General features: G+C 37.9%; 1 protein-coding gene across 1 annotated transcript in view; it reads left to right on the top strand.

Annotated features, from left to right (window-relative positions):
• The first annotated feature begins 8,957 nt into the window (after positions 1 to 8,957).
• The window catches only part of LOC139698580 (uncharacterized), a 346,726-nt gene continuing 342,509 nt past the window's right edge, over positions 8,958 to 13,174 (top strand). The window contains exons 1-3 of the mRNA XM_071597423.1: positions 8,958 to 9,023; positions 10,880 to 11,122; positions 11,223 to 11,436. Of these exons, the coding sequence (XP_071453524.1) occupies positions 8,958 to 9,023; positions 10,880 to 11,122; positions 11,223 to 11,436 (523 nt within the window). The remainder of the gene's footprint in view (positions 9,024 to 10,879; positions 11,123 to 11,222; positions 11,437 to 13,174) is intronic.

Consider the following 13,174-nt stretch of genomic DNA (forward strand, 5'->3'; position numbering starts at 1 on the left):
TCTACCAGATATTGGTATTCATATACTTCCTGGCAAATATATTGCTCTTGGCAGTAACGTCGAATGAATTATTAATGTGAAGGAATAGAAATATTGATTATTATTTCTCTGAAGGAACTCAAGAGCCAATACCTACTAGTTATTGTATATAGTGTTTCTGTTGTCCTCTCCTCAACTATAAGATAATAATGAATGCATGATTTCTATTGAAATTTTTTTATCTGCTTTCAACATACTGCTATGCTACTAATATCGAGTATACGATTGTTCTAAACAAATAACTCACCAATAATAAACTATTCCAATAAATGAATACCTGTAAATAAGGAAACCTTTGTATGCACTCGTATGTAGTTTATTTTAAGGAAATTCAAAGAAATATAATGATCTGCTGAAGATAAGAAATATAATGATCTGCTGCGATCTGAAAATTTTCTTCGAAAATTATCAAAAACAGATTGCAAAACAAAAATTCACAAAATATTTCATTTTGATCCAATATCGTTATTTTGTGGATAAGTTAATTAAACTAGGTAATCAGAACACATCGGTACGTGATAATATAGAAAATGAAGAGAGTATAGGAGCACGGTTTTGTGAATTTGTAAAAGGAAATCATCGTGATGAAGAAATATCTAGTAAAATTATTTAAATTGATCGTTATTTACAAACGAGCGATTTAAATACCCTCAGATACACGAGTATTCGTGGAAAATTGAACATACATAAATATACGAACCATATCACAAATATGGCTGACCATAGATTTATGAGCGTCCTTTAGAAATGTATTCCGGAAATAGATGAACTTAGAGCCTGGAAAATCCTTGAGAGTATCAGTTTTCTGGCCTTGAAACGAATGTTTAATTTTTATTTGGGTTTTTTTCCATCCAAACAACTACGTTTCTTTTCCTCATTCCGTTGGGTTTGTTTGGCTATATGGGGCTAGCAGAGAGGCCTAAGCAAGGGAAAAAATATATTCAATATATAATATAAGACATATAATACACAATATATTACTCCATATATTTCACATGTAACCGAAAAAAAATATATTCATGTTAATAATATTATATTTGTAATGTTTGTATGATTAGTATTAATAATTTAATATACAAACAGTAATAAACCTATGGGTCGTTTTGGTAGGCTATAGTAGAGTGAGTGAAATACTAAGCCCGACGGCGTGTGAAATTCGCACATCACGGCAGGAGTGCTAGTTCCATTTCCTGTGCCAGCTTTGGTTTCCCAGGAAAATATGGTACCCGGAAATAAACATATTGAGTGCAGTTGAGGCTGGCCGAGAGGCGTGTCCAGGAGTCGAACCCGGACCCTCCTGTCAGTAGTTTAATGCTGTACCCACGAGCTACTGCGTTCTCCATTATTTATATATCGACAGTAAAATAGAGTTAATTTATAATTTACCATAGCTAGAAGCTATAGAAAAAAATTTGCCTCTTTTTTATGATAGTGTTTTTCGATTCATTACATGTTGAAGAAAATAAATAGGGTTACGGAAGTATTGGTAATCCTAAATTGTTTTTTTCTATTTATTTATTACCCACTAATGGCTAATGTTGATATGCTAACTATTTATTTTTACGAGCCGATAATTAATGCCGCGTCACAACTTAGATGAAAATATTTTTTAAAGATTTTAGTTAATAATGAAACATGGACATATGCTAATATTTAATAATGGTAAGTAATTTACTAAACAACTTACTTTTTGTGCCTTTAGTTACACCGAGCCAGAGGCAAAGTATTTATTTAGTAAAACACAAAATGTAAATTTTTCCCAGCAAAACACCAAAATACTTGCCGAAAGTTATCCGCAGGCATTAAAAGGAAATGAAATAAATACATGGATTCCGTCTTTTTAAATTAGAACAATTATAGCGAAATTGGACCATTTATTTGCCAGGAGTATAGTTAATTCAATTTTGAAAATGCGATTTCAGGATTTGTGAAGTTGCAATGCTTTAATTGGAAAACGTTTGCACATAAATAAGTGTAAGTTTTGTATGGTGTTGATCGTAACAATAACAACTAGTGAGAGCATGTTCTAATGTTTTAAAATGTTTTACACCTGAATGAATATTTCGCTAATAAAAGCCACCCGTTTAAGTGTAAATTGAACGTGCATTCGGTTGCAAAAAACCCCCGTAATTTTCATATCAATCGTTAAATAAATGGTTGCACATTATTTTTAGCAGAATATCGTCAAGTAAAAACTTTTGAAATTTAAGAACTTTGGAAAATTAAAAAGTTAATGTCTTTTAATTTTCCAGTACCTTATCAATGAAAATTACATATATCAACTGAAAATATTTATAGGAAGACATTTCGATGGTACAGAAGTAACTCTAATAGGCCTAAAGTGCCATGAACAAGTTAACTGTAGCCTAATAGTTCTGATAAACATCGTCCTTTTGTTTGGGTACTATAATATTCTTGGGACTTGGCTTTTCTTGGATTCTAGGGTTATCGTAAATCAGAGCTCTGAGATTTCAACAGCAATGAAGATAGTTTGCCTTCAATGAAATCCTATGGTTCAATGTCCAATCCATGAAAGTTTATTAAATAAAGTTATGGAGAAAGTATTTTATTGTTACATCGGTAAAAGAGGAAAATGAATATAGATCTCTGATGAATAATTAAATTAAATAAGCCATACACATAAAAGGGCTTTCGAGAAATTAAAAGATTTCTGAGGTCGATAATTAGTTATCCCGCTAATGAATCGTGTGCGTATCGCGCATAGTAGTGGAGACCTTTCTTTGGCGAAAGGGGTATGTATTCCACGGAGGGCGTATAAAATCGTTTCCATGTCGATATCAGGTTTCAAGTTTGACAAGATGAAAGAAGATAGTTACGAAATAGAGTTAGTCGAAGGGAGAATGCGGGACGGGTCCTCAGAGGGATGGGTAGAGACAGAAGGGTAAGCAAGTGTGCCCCTGATACATTTCATGGGGAAAAGACGTAAAGGATAAGTGGAGAAAGAAAGCTAAAGATGGTGATAGGGGTAGATGTCTTCTCTGTAAGAATGAAAATGAAACGATCTTCTGATTTCTAATTTTCTTAGTCGAAGAAATTTAAAAAAATAAAAGAAATATCCCCAGATATTTCTCCCTGTGGCGTCTATTCATCATTGTTTTCCGAGTTCTTTGTGGTGTTAATGTCGTTTTTTGGTATTATTATCGTCGCAACGTAGAGGTACAAATCTTTTTAAGTATTCACTGAAATTCAAGAGAGTGGAAATAAATTTAAAAGGCAACGGACACATTAGGGATTATAATGTACGGACGTTTCTGAACAGTTTGAATTTCTTCGAAATAGATGTTGTCCAGTCTTCTCTCAAAAGACCTATACATGGATAAAATGACACTGCAGTAACTCGCTCGAGGAAGAAAGATAATTATTGGCGAATTTTTACTGTGGAAATGAGTAAAATAGCCTTGGTGAATTGAATATCCTGAAAGATCCGAATGGCACGTTACCAATCACGAGTGGCCGAGGAAAGAATCCTTCCAACGCAATCCATGCTCTTGAGGTCTACCGAGGAGACTAGGGATAGCCAAAAGTCACCGTGTCAGTGATGAAGTAGGCGAGGTTGGACTCCCTGGAGGCTCCTTCCCATTTCAGGCATCGATCGCATCATTGACTGCTCAGTTTCTCACTTTGGCAACTAATCGGAAAGTCATGATACGAACGGAAATAGAGCGAACAGAAAATACAGATATCAAGTGACAGTGAGGGAATGTGAATCGTCAATGAAATAAAGTTATAGTAGCATTAATGATTTCATAGGTTTCGAATAATTAAAAAATATGGTACATGAATCAAGCAGAACATTTTTTTAAGAGAGCAATGGATAAAAAATAAAGAAAATTATTTTGTCAAAGGTGAAATAAAACGGTGCTTTAAAAATTATTAGCAAAGAGCCTCAGCTGCTAGAGTTTATCCAAAAAGTCAGCCAACTTAGGGGGAGAATCTCAATCGTGGTAAGATTTTTAAGGCCTTGGTAGAAGATTTGAGTGTTACATGAGATAGCTAAAGGAAAGAAATAAACTTTTAAGACATCTAAGGGGAATAGATTTTACGTCGAAACGAAGGAGTAAAAGTAAGATGAAAATGAGACAGAGGTCGCGATACGCTGAAAATAATAGCCCAAGGGACTTTTGAAACCTATCTTTTGTTTGTTCAATACTTTGAATGAATTCATCCAAGACAATGTGACTTATTAATTTAGAGGGTAAACTACTCACCGGAAGGTTCCTGGTTTAAGGAAGATTTTTTACATTTTTTAACTCATCTGGTATGTAGCTATCCTTAAGTGATTTAATATTAAAATGTAACGATTTTTTTAATAACATACAACCGCATAGGCTAAGAGGGAAGCCTCCAATATTCAGAAGATGGGAAGTTTTTGCACCCTAAGGTCTAGTTTTAGATGCGCTCTGATCATATCATAGAAAATCAACCCCTCTTTTTGACTATGGTAAAATACGAGTAAATAAATAAATGTCCTAAAATTCCCTAATTGTAAAATTTTAAACACTCATTATATATTTTTATTCATAACTTCCACGAAGATTTAATGTCATTCATTGTTCCCTTGGGTGCATTAATTTATTACCAGATAACGCTCAAATAATACCATCTCAGTCACCTCAACAGATTCAGGGTGGAAAACTTGAAGGGGCGTGCATTTGCATGCGTGTATGCGCATTTTCATGCCCGTTTGGAGGCCAACGTATCAAAATGCGATTGACGAAAATTTCTAAGTTAAAATCGATTGATGAGTAACCCGGAGCAAGTTCCTATTTCTTTTAAATTTTGCTTATCCTTAGACCAACATCTACGGATCCTCAGTTTTTTCTGCCTTTATTTATATGCTTTTGCTGTGCAAAATCACAATGCCAGTCGTTTAGAATCCTTTGGACCTAAATTTTTATCCTCTATTTCTGCTGTTACAATTCGCGTTGTGCAGATAACGGTTCTTTGAACAAATTATAAACATAAAATAATTACAATACCTCAGGTATATGGCATTGATCAATACGCCTCGATCGGACTTTAAACAATATATAAAGAAATAAATTGTGTGAAACAAAAATTTACTCTCGTTAGCAGAAGCAAATGAAAGAACGTTTTTATTATCTTGCATATACCCCTCAGAGTCGCGGGATGTAGTGGCAGTCCATTTGGTAGGTTATCTGACTGCTGATCCGAGGGCCATGGTTTTAAATGCAGGTCATGAAACTGCACATTGCTCCAGTGTACTATTTTTCGAATTCTGGACTTTCCAATAAACCACAAATGGGCACACTAACTGAACACCATCCCACATTGCCTTGATGTGTGATATTCACAAGCTTCAGGGATAAAAGTTAGTAAAAAGTGATCCCTATACTAGTCTCTATACAAATCTTTATATCTAAAAGCAACATGGGACGTATTTTTTTAACTACCTTAGTGGGTAGCTATGCTTCAAATAAATCCTCAACGAAATTTATGATAGCTCTAGTATCATTGGAGGAACCTGCAGTTGAGTTTGCTGAAGCCGTTTCTACTATTTGTTAAATTTGAGGGAGTGATTAAACAAATAAGAACGGTGCGCTGAAATACGGTTTGCTCTCAAGTCACCAGGGAGATCCCTATTAAACGTCCGATTGACGCGCTGCACGGGAAGTGTCCTCATGGACACCTAAGTGGGGACCGGTGTGACTCTCAAACTCTCAACTACCATTCACCCCATGTGTACCGTCGCTTCAACACTTTGTAAATGATACCAGTAGGCAACCGTACTGCTCGATTCATCTCAACTCTGAGTCGGAATTCCAAAGGTGACTGGTCTATGAAACCAGGGAAAGGTTTTTTCGAGAGTACACAAAGACAGCAAGTGTAAAAAAAATTAGAGGCTCTTTAACAACTATATGGAAAGAAATATGGTTGTCAGGACTTGAGCGGAATGAAACTTTATAAATTACATTTAAGTAAATACACAAAAAATTGTTGTCTGCAGGTACATTGCCTCAGCTCAACGTGTACCATGTTACAACATAAAATTATTTATAAATTGGTGTCGATACATTTTAATTTTTCTAAATAAAATATTACCGGAATGAAATTTTCAGAAATAACAGCCGTGATGCTTAAAAAGACACCGTACAAATCTCGCCTGAAATTTTTACTGTTTAATATTGCACTGACCAACTAATGATTTTAATGGAAAAATACTAAAAGAGACTTAGCGTCTAAATTTGTTATGATATGCTACTATTTTAAATTGAAGCCATTAAACAAATAGTTTAATGGCTGTAACCAACATTTAACTTTTATTTCGATAGAGATAAATATGTACCTGAAACAAATAAGAGGAAAGAAAGCAAATCGGAAAACGAAAATATCCATTCAAATAATAATACAAATAGAAAATCTACACCATGTTTGGTACTGTGAATAAAAGAATAATTAAAGGTAATTAAATACTGAAGAAACTCTTTCACTTATCTTTTTTATTATTATTGTTATACTTCTTTTGATTTGGTCACATACAATGTGTACGTATTGTCTCATTATTCCTATCTGTTTCTAAAACGTCTAATACTTGTACTTTTTATGCTTTTCGTTCCTTTCATGCATTTAATATTCATAAATGACCATCTCTCTCGACCACCACTACTTCTGCATTTATTTGCCATTTTCTCATGCAAAAATAGATAGAGATTCGGTTGTAATCCGTTCTTTTATGTACTCTTACCATTGAAGCACAGTTGTTTTTCACCCAACTATAATTGGAGATTCCATTCTACATTTTTCATTCTATTGAACTGGTTTTGAATCCATTGAATCCGCTCTGTCGAATGTTTACGGCTAATAATGCTCATATTCCTATTTATTCAACAGGAATGCTACCCTAGCATATCCATGTTTCTCTTTAGTATGACAAAATGGAGGCGTGCGTATTTGTGATTTTGCCATTTTTTCTCCCGACAATGTTAAATCCTTCCCACATAATCTCTTAGAAGAGTGCTACACATAGAAAAAAATGTCTGATTTTAAATTATTGAGCATTAAAAAAGCGTATCAATTAAAACTCATTAGATTTAAATTTACAATAATTCACTCTCCATCCCATTTTACAACGAATAACATGATATTTGATAGAAGTTTTTTTTTAATTAGATTCTTTCAATGTATTATTTTACATAGCAAAATAATGAACTTTGAACCTCTATTTGGGCGTTCATATCCAGGGTTGTTCTTAGTTTTATCGAAATTTAAGCTTTTAAAATATAAATAATTTACAGCGTGTTCATTACCGAGAATGAAATGGGGCACTACGTCTCTAGGTCTCGGTAATTATGGGTGTACAGCAGATACCCGAGCTCAACTCACATATTTGTTTCGGTATTTCGACGTTTTATTTTAAAAAAAACCCGGAGCACGCAAATGATGGAGGCCATCACAAATGGTATTTCGAGAGAAGAGATATAAAGTTAATTTCAGCATGTAATCCAAAAATGTTAATACTACTACCGGCGCACGTGAAAGAATTCGGTTGATTATTGGAGGCTCAACAATTTCCCCCGTAACCCATGGTCGGTGAACGCACGCATTCCGTTGTTGTTTTAATTAGCGCGTGGCGTAATTGCGAAAAGAACGCATCGAATATGAACAAAGGGAGGTAAAACATATCGGCCGTCATTTTTTTGCGTCATTTATTTCCGAATGCTGCGTGCGAGGGAGAACGGGTGGGAGGAGGGGAAGCATAAGTTTTTTCCGGGGGAATGGGAGTGAGGCGAGTGGAGGAGGGTGAGAGATGGAATGAGAGAGAGAGAGATAAAGGGAACTGTTTGCCGTGGGCGATTGATCTTCCGCGCAGTGCAATTAGCAATCACCAGGATGCTGTTGACCCTTCCCCGGAATAAAAACAAACATGTATAACAACACGCAGGGACCAAGGGCGTGTGCGCCGTGCCCGTTGGACGAGGCCTTCTGCGAATTCGATAGATGGCGTGTGCGTGCGTGTGCGCGCGCGTGCGTGTGGATGTATGTTTTGTGTGTCCTACCGTTTTTCCCTTCCCTTTTGAGCGGTGACCAAAGAACGAAGGCCGGATTCGCAATTAGCGGGTAGGCCTATTCGAAGGCTCCATGCGGGCGAGGAATATTGCACATACGTGCCCCAACCGCTTCGGGGGAAACAGCGGGTGCGGTTCGTGGCGGATCTCGCAAAGGCATGCCATGGAATTGAACGTCCGCGTTCGTCATTATTCATCGCATAAAAAACCCCTCGATATACACTGGGATGAGTGTACAGGGTTGTCGGTTATCTATCAGGAAATCAAACCTGAAGAATCTAATGAGTTGGCATGTTAAATCCACCCAATTGTACAGCAATGGTAACGTCAGCGTAACTTTTGAGAAATGATTTCTAACCATGGCGCAACACTGTAATAGTACTTTAATTAAAACTTCGTGCTGCCTTTACGCCCAAATTAAAGCAAGATCCGAGATTTAGAAGTGTATGATATTTTTATATTCTTTATCATGATTTCGCTGACAAAAATTCTTTAGTTTTTGTCTGAATTAAAAAAATTGGCAAAACAGTTTTGGAATAAAATGTAATGAGGCTCATTTGCTAGCTTTGCATTAAAGTGATCGGTACTTTTTCCTCAGAACAGAATGACTTAGGGAGACATTTGCCTAAGTGAACATTAAATAAGCATATTCCATTGGTTTTTGTCTGTAACACAAAATATGTTTAGAGGAAGCTCGGTTGGATATTAATCTAGGAACAAATGAGAGTTTACCATCTATTGATATAGGTACATGTTCAAGTTTCGTATTCAGGCTCATGAAGTAATTTTTTTCACCCTTCATTTAATAGTATATTCAATTGCATTGTGTGTAGGATAAAAAAAATCGATGGATGAATCATAAAAGCGTAAATGCATTATGGAATCGTCCCCGAAGACAAGGGCAGCGTATTCTGCAGAACATCATCTGGGAAAGCAGTATGCATGTGGGTCTCGAAATATAATGTTTGCTTCAAAAACTACGTGTAGAGACAGAGACGGTGTTTACGCAGTTCGCTTGTATATTTTCCGCAATCATTCACATTTCTCCATCCGCAGAGGGAACAGCTTCCCATGTTCCCTCCTCCATTCGAGTGGTCCGTCCTTCTAGTTACAAAACACTTAATACAGCGCGGTGGATGCTCCGGTAAAATACGCAGACCGGATTTCCATTGTTCCCCCACGTAAATGAATCCTAATGGAGTGTTTTGACGGTACCGAAACGTTCGACAACAGCGTGCTTCCTCCATACGGGGAGAGGGTTTTCAATTAATTAACACTAATTCCGTCTGATCGAATATTGGTGAGGTATATAGTATGTCGGGCGGAGGAGTACTCTCCGAGTACTTTTTGACGTTTTTGTTAAAGTTTGTACCCAAGCTTTTGGAGGGACGTGTTTTCCAAACCCTTTGCCTCGTCGTAATTTAAAAAAAAATATATTTTCGAAAATGTGAAGGTTTTTGAAAACGAATTTTCGCGTAATTGGACAGCGCTGTATTAATAACTGAGTGCACCACTCACGATGAAACTGTTCCGTAGCTTACGTTGCGCGTATTTTGGGCATGATGGTGAAATGCGTGCAACCCTATGATAAAAAATCCTTTTTAGAATTAGATTCATTATTTTAATGGCGGATTTTTCAGTTATATTTATGTCGTTTACGTGTTCAAAAAATTCATTAACATTGCACACAAATAGATAACGAAATTGAGCAAAAATTCAAAAATAAATATTCGACAAATTTTCATCGCTGAACTATTTTATCCTCAAGATATATCTTCCATACGCCTTAACGTATCTCAAAGACTAGAGACGCAAAAACGAGCAAGCTTAATTCATCAATATTTGTTACTATTTCTGGAACATTGATGATTCAATAATGTGGCACTTAAAATTATATGTTGACCTGCGGTTTAGAATATTATTGCTTGAAGAGAAGGCTAGCACATATGTGTAGAACGGCCTTATTTGATTTCAATCCTTGCAACGCCTCTCTTCATTAAGTAAGCCTGAAACTTTGCTATCCCCCTCTTCATCACATTCTCAATATCTCTTCACATTGCTTTAATTTCTTCATCATAAAGTTCATCTTACCTATATTCCTTTCACTTCTCTAAGATCTTTCCTGGTTGATCCCATTTTCCTGAATTATCATTGGTTGTTAGACCGAATGTTGCCTTCTTACTTTCTGACAGGGTTACAACCTGCTAAAGTGCAACTATTTTGCCATTTCTCTGTATACTTTCCATATACCTTTAATACTTTTACCACCCTGTTTATTTGGCAATATTTGTCAACTGGCTCAGTTTACTATTATTAAGCCATGTATACTTCCTCCTAACTCTGTGATTTTCGTGTAATCCCCTTCAAACCTTCCGGTTGAATACTGTGCTTATGGTTTATACTATATATACACAAATGTATACTGCATTAAAAAAAGGTTTCTTCACCATTATGAAATATTGCTTATGAAAGTTGAGTGCCTCAACTATTTTACAGATAGTCTTTCATCTCGTTAGAAGAAACACTGAAAATTTCATAGCAGGCCCCTTCAAAATTACGGAATTACTCGCTTGTGTTAATTCCCATGGTGTACGGGCTAAAATAGTGATTGAAATATTTGACAGACACAATTAACAGAGGACAAGGGATGACTGTTACCAATAAATTGTTGAATTTAAATATTAGTGATAACTTCATCAGCTGTCAATAGTGCATTATTTTGAATCTGGTACGCATCACCTGAATCGAGAAGTGTCAACTCACTGACCCTCCTGGTTCTCCTCTCCTTGCAGGGTATACACGAGGTGCCCGGCGTCCGGCTCCCGCTGCAGACGTCCTACGCCTCGCCGTCCTCATCTGTTTTCATGTACAGTGGGGCTGGGGCGGAGGGCGCGGAGGAGGCGGGCGACGACGCTACGCCCTCGGGGGTCATCTCACCGGAGGAGTCACCACCCAAAGGTGCGTCGGATGAGGGAGCGGCGGGCCCTGGGGAGGGAGGACGGGTGTCACCCGGGGAAGGCGGTGGAGGCGGCGAGGCGGGCGGAGTGGTGTCGGCCGTTGAGGACGAGGGCGGGGGGGGGCGCCATGGTTGGCGGCGGTGCGGCTGGCCTCGCCTCCGTGCTTGCCCATCTCCAGCACCGCCGGGTCGAGGTGCTCGTGGCCGAGGAAGAAGGCCATGCGACGGAGGGACGGATCGGAGCCGCGGAATCCGAGTCCCCTTCCCAGGGAGCCGGTGGTGGGACTCAGAAGGCCACCACCACCACCCTCAGCATCAGTTACCGGGACGCTGAAGGGCTGTTGGGAGAGGGAGGAATCGATCTTCTGCTGGGTGGCGGCAGCCTTCACCCTGGTGAGTGCAAACCCATTCCCATTTCTCCTCCGTTGTTTGCGCCACAATGATGCCCCGCTAATTAAATGTTTTAGATGCTATAATAATACCATACTACAGTCCAAGTGAATGTTTTAGAAATAGTTCTTTAACTTTAAAGATAATGGAGAGTTAATAGATTTAGTTGCAAAATAGTTTGGAATAAATTTATTTTTTTGATAAAAGTGCATCATATTATAAAAACATAGCTATATGATTATTGGTAACCTGTGATAATCATTTAAAGAAAGGCTGTTACCATTATTGTGAACATACAGGTATGTAATGGGTCATCTAAAATGCTGTCGAGTGTTTTCGCTTCCAATTTGCCGAATGACAATCATATTACTTGCTTGCTCTAATAATTTTGATGCGATTTCAGGTACATATCAAATTTTATTAAATTTAGTAATATAAAATGGCTCAATATATTTATAATAAGGTCCACTTTGTTAATAATAACGCTTGAAAGTGAAGGAACGGCCAACATAGTGAAATATTCCTTGTTTTACTCAACATCACAAACATTAAATATCTTCCACTATCCATTATTAAGATAGAAAGAAAGACTCGTACTTTTCCACAGATTTTATTATACGGTACAACGCGTTTCACCGACTTGCGGCATCATCAGGTACCTGATGATGCCGCAAGTCGGTGAAACGCGTTGTACCGTATAATAAAATCTGTGGAAAAGTACGAGTCTTTCTTTCTATCTTAATAATGGATATTAATTACTTCCACGAAGTGAAGCCTGAAACAATAGAATATAATCTTCCACTATCTTCGAGTGTGTCAATTACTCTATCCGCTTATAATTAGAACAAATATAAATTTTTCTATCATCAAGAACATTTATCTCTAAGTTGTAAGAAATTTCATTAATGGCTGTACAATTAAGAACTGTCCTTTTTAGCCTCCAACAATAAATAGGCCTTTTCATCACCGAAAGGTCCTCCGATCATTAACCAATCATCTTTTGTTTACTTTTGGTTGTTTTGAAATATTCGGTTCGAATAATCGTATAAATAGCGTCGCCAAAAGACAGACTGGACCGGTGGAAGGAGGAGGATGATTTCAGAATACCGATGATGGGGTGTGGGATCCAAGTCTTGGGAGCGTCTCGCTATAAGAGCAATGTAGCCTCTCTCCATTACGCTAGCTCTTCTGGACGAGGTATGAATAAAGACCACCATCACAAGGTGGCTTAATAACTCAGCATAAATGCTGCGTACGAGTTCGATGGGGTGGGATCTCTGAGTCGGACAAGCTGGGTGGTTGGCAAATGGACTCGCGGGGACCAGCGGTCCCACCTACCACTCGGAAACTTGAGGACATTTATCATATTCTGAAGGAACCCGAAAGGAGGATTTGATGCGTTCCTTTTTTCATTTTCTTGCCTTTTGCCTCACCCACACACACATACACTGTCCATCCCCTTCTCCTCCCCCACACTGATGGGGTGGAGAGAGTTGAAAAGGCGGGCGGTCCTGAATGGGGAGGAAAGCCCGGGTAGGCAGAGGGCGGTGGGTTCTCGCGCAGCTCTTTGATCTGATGAAGTCCTTCACTGTCAGCCACTGGGAGACGGCTGCCTCGCTAATTAATTAAAACATCAAGTTCTCTCTCATAGTTCTCCCTCCTTTCGACCTCTTCCCTCTCCCCGTAGTGATGTTTCGGGTCGGCAAGAATATAATTCAAAAGGTGCCCACGGAGAAGTTTC

Source organism: Hetaerina americana, unplaced genomic scaffold (assembly GCF_022747635.1).
Source record: "Hetaerina americana unplaced genomic scaffold, ioHetAmer1.1.p SCAF_9, whole genome shotgun sequence".
Taxonomy (NCBI): Eukaryota; Metazoa; Arthropoda; class Insecta; order Odonata; family Calopterygidae; genus Hetaerina; species Hetaerina americana.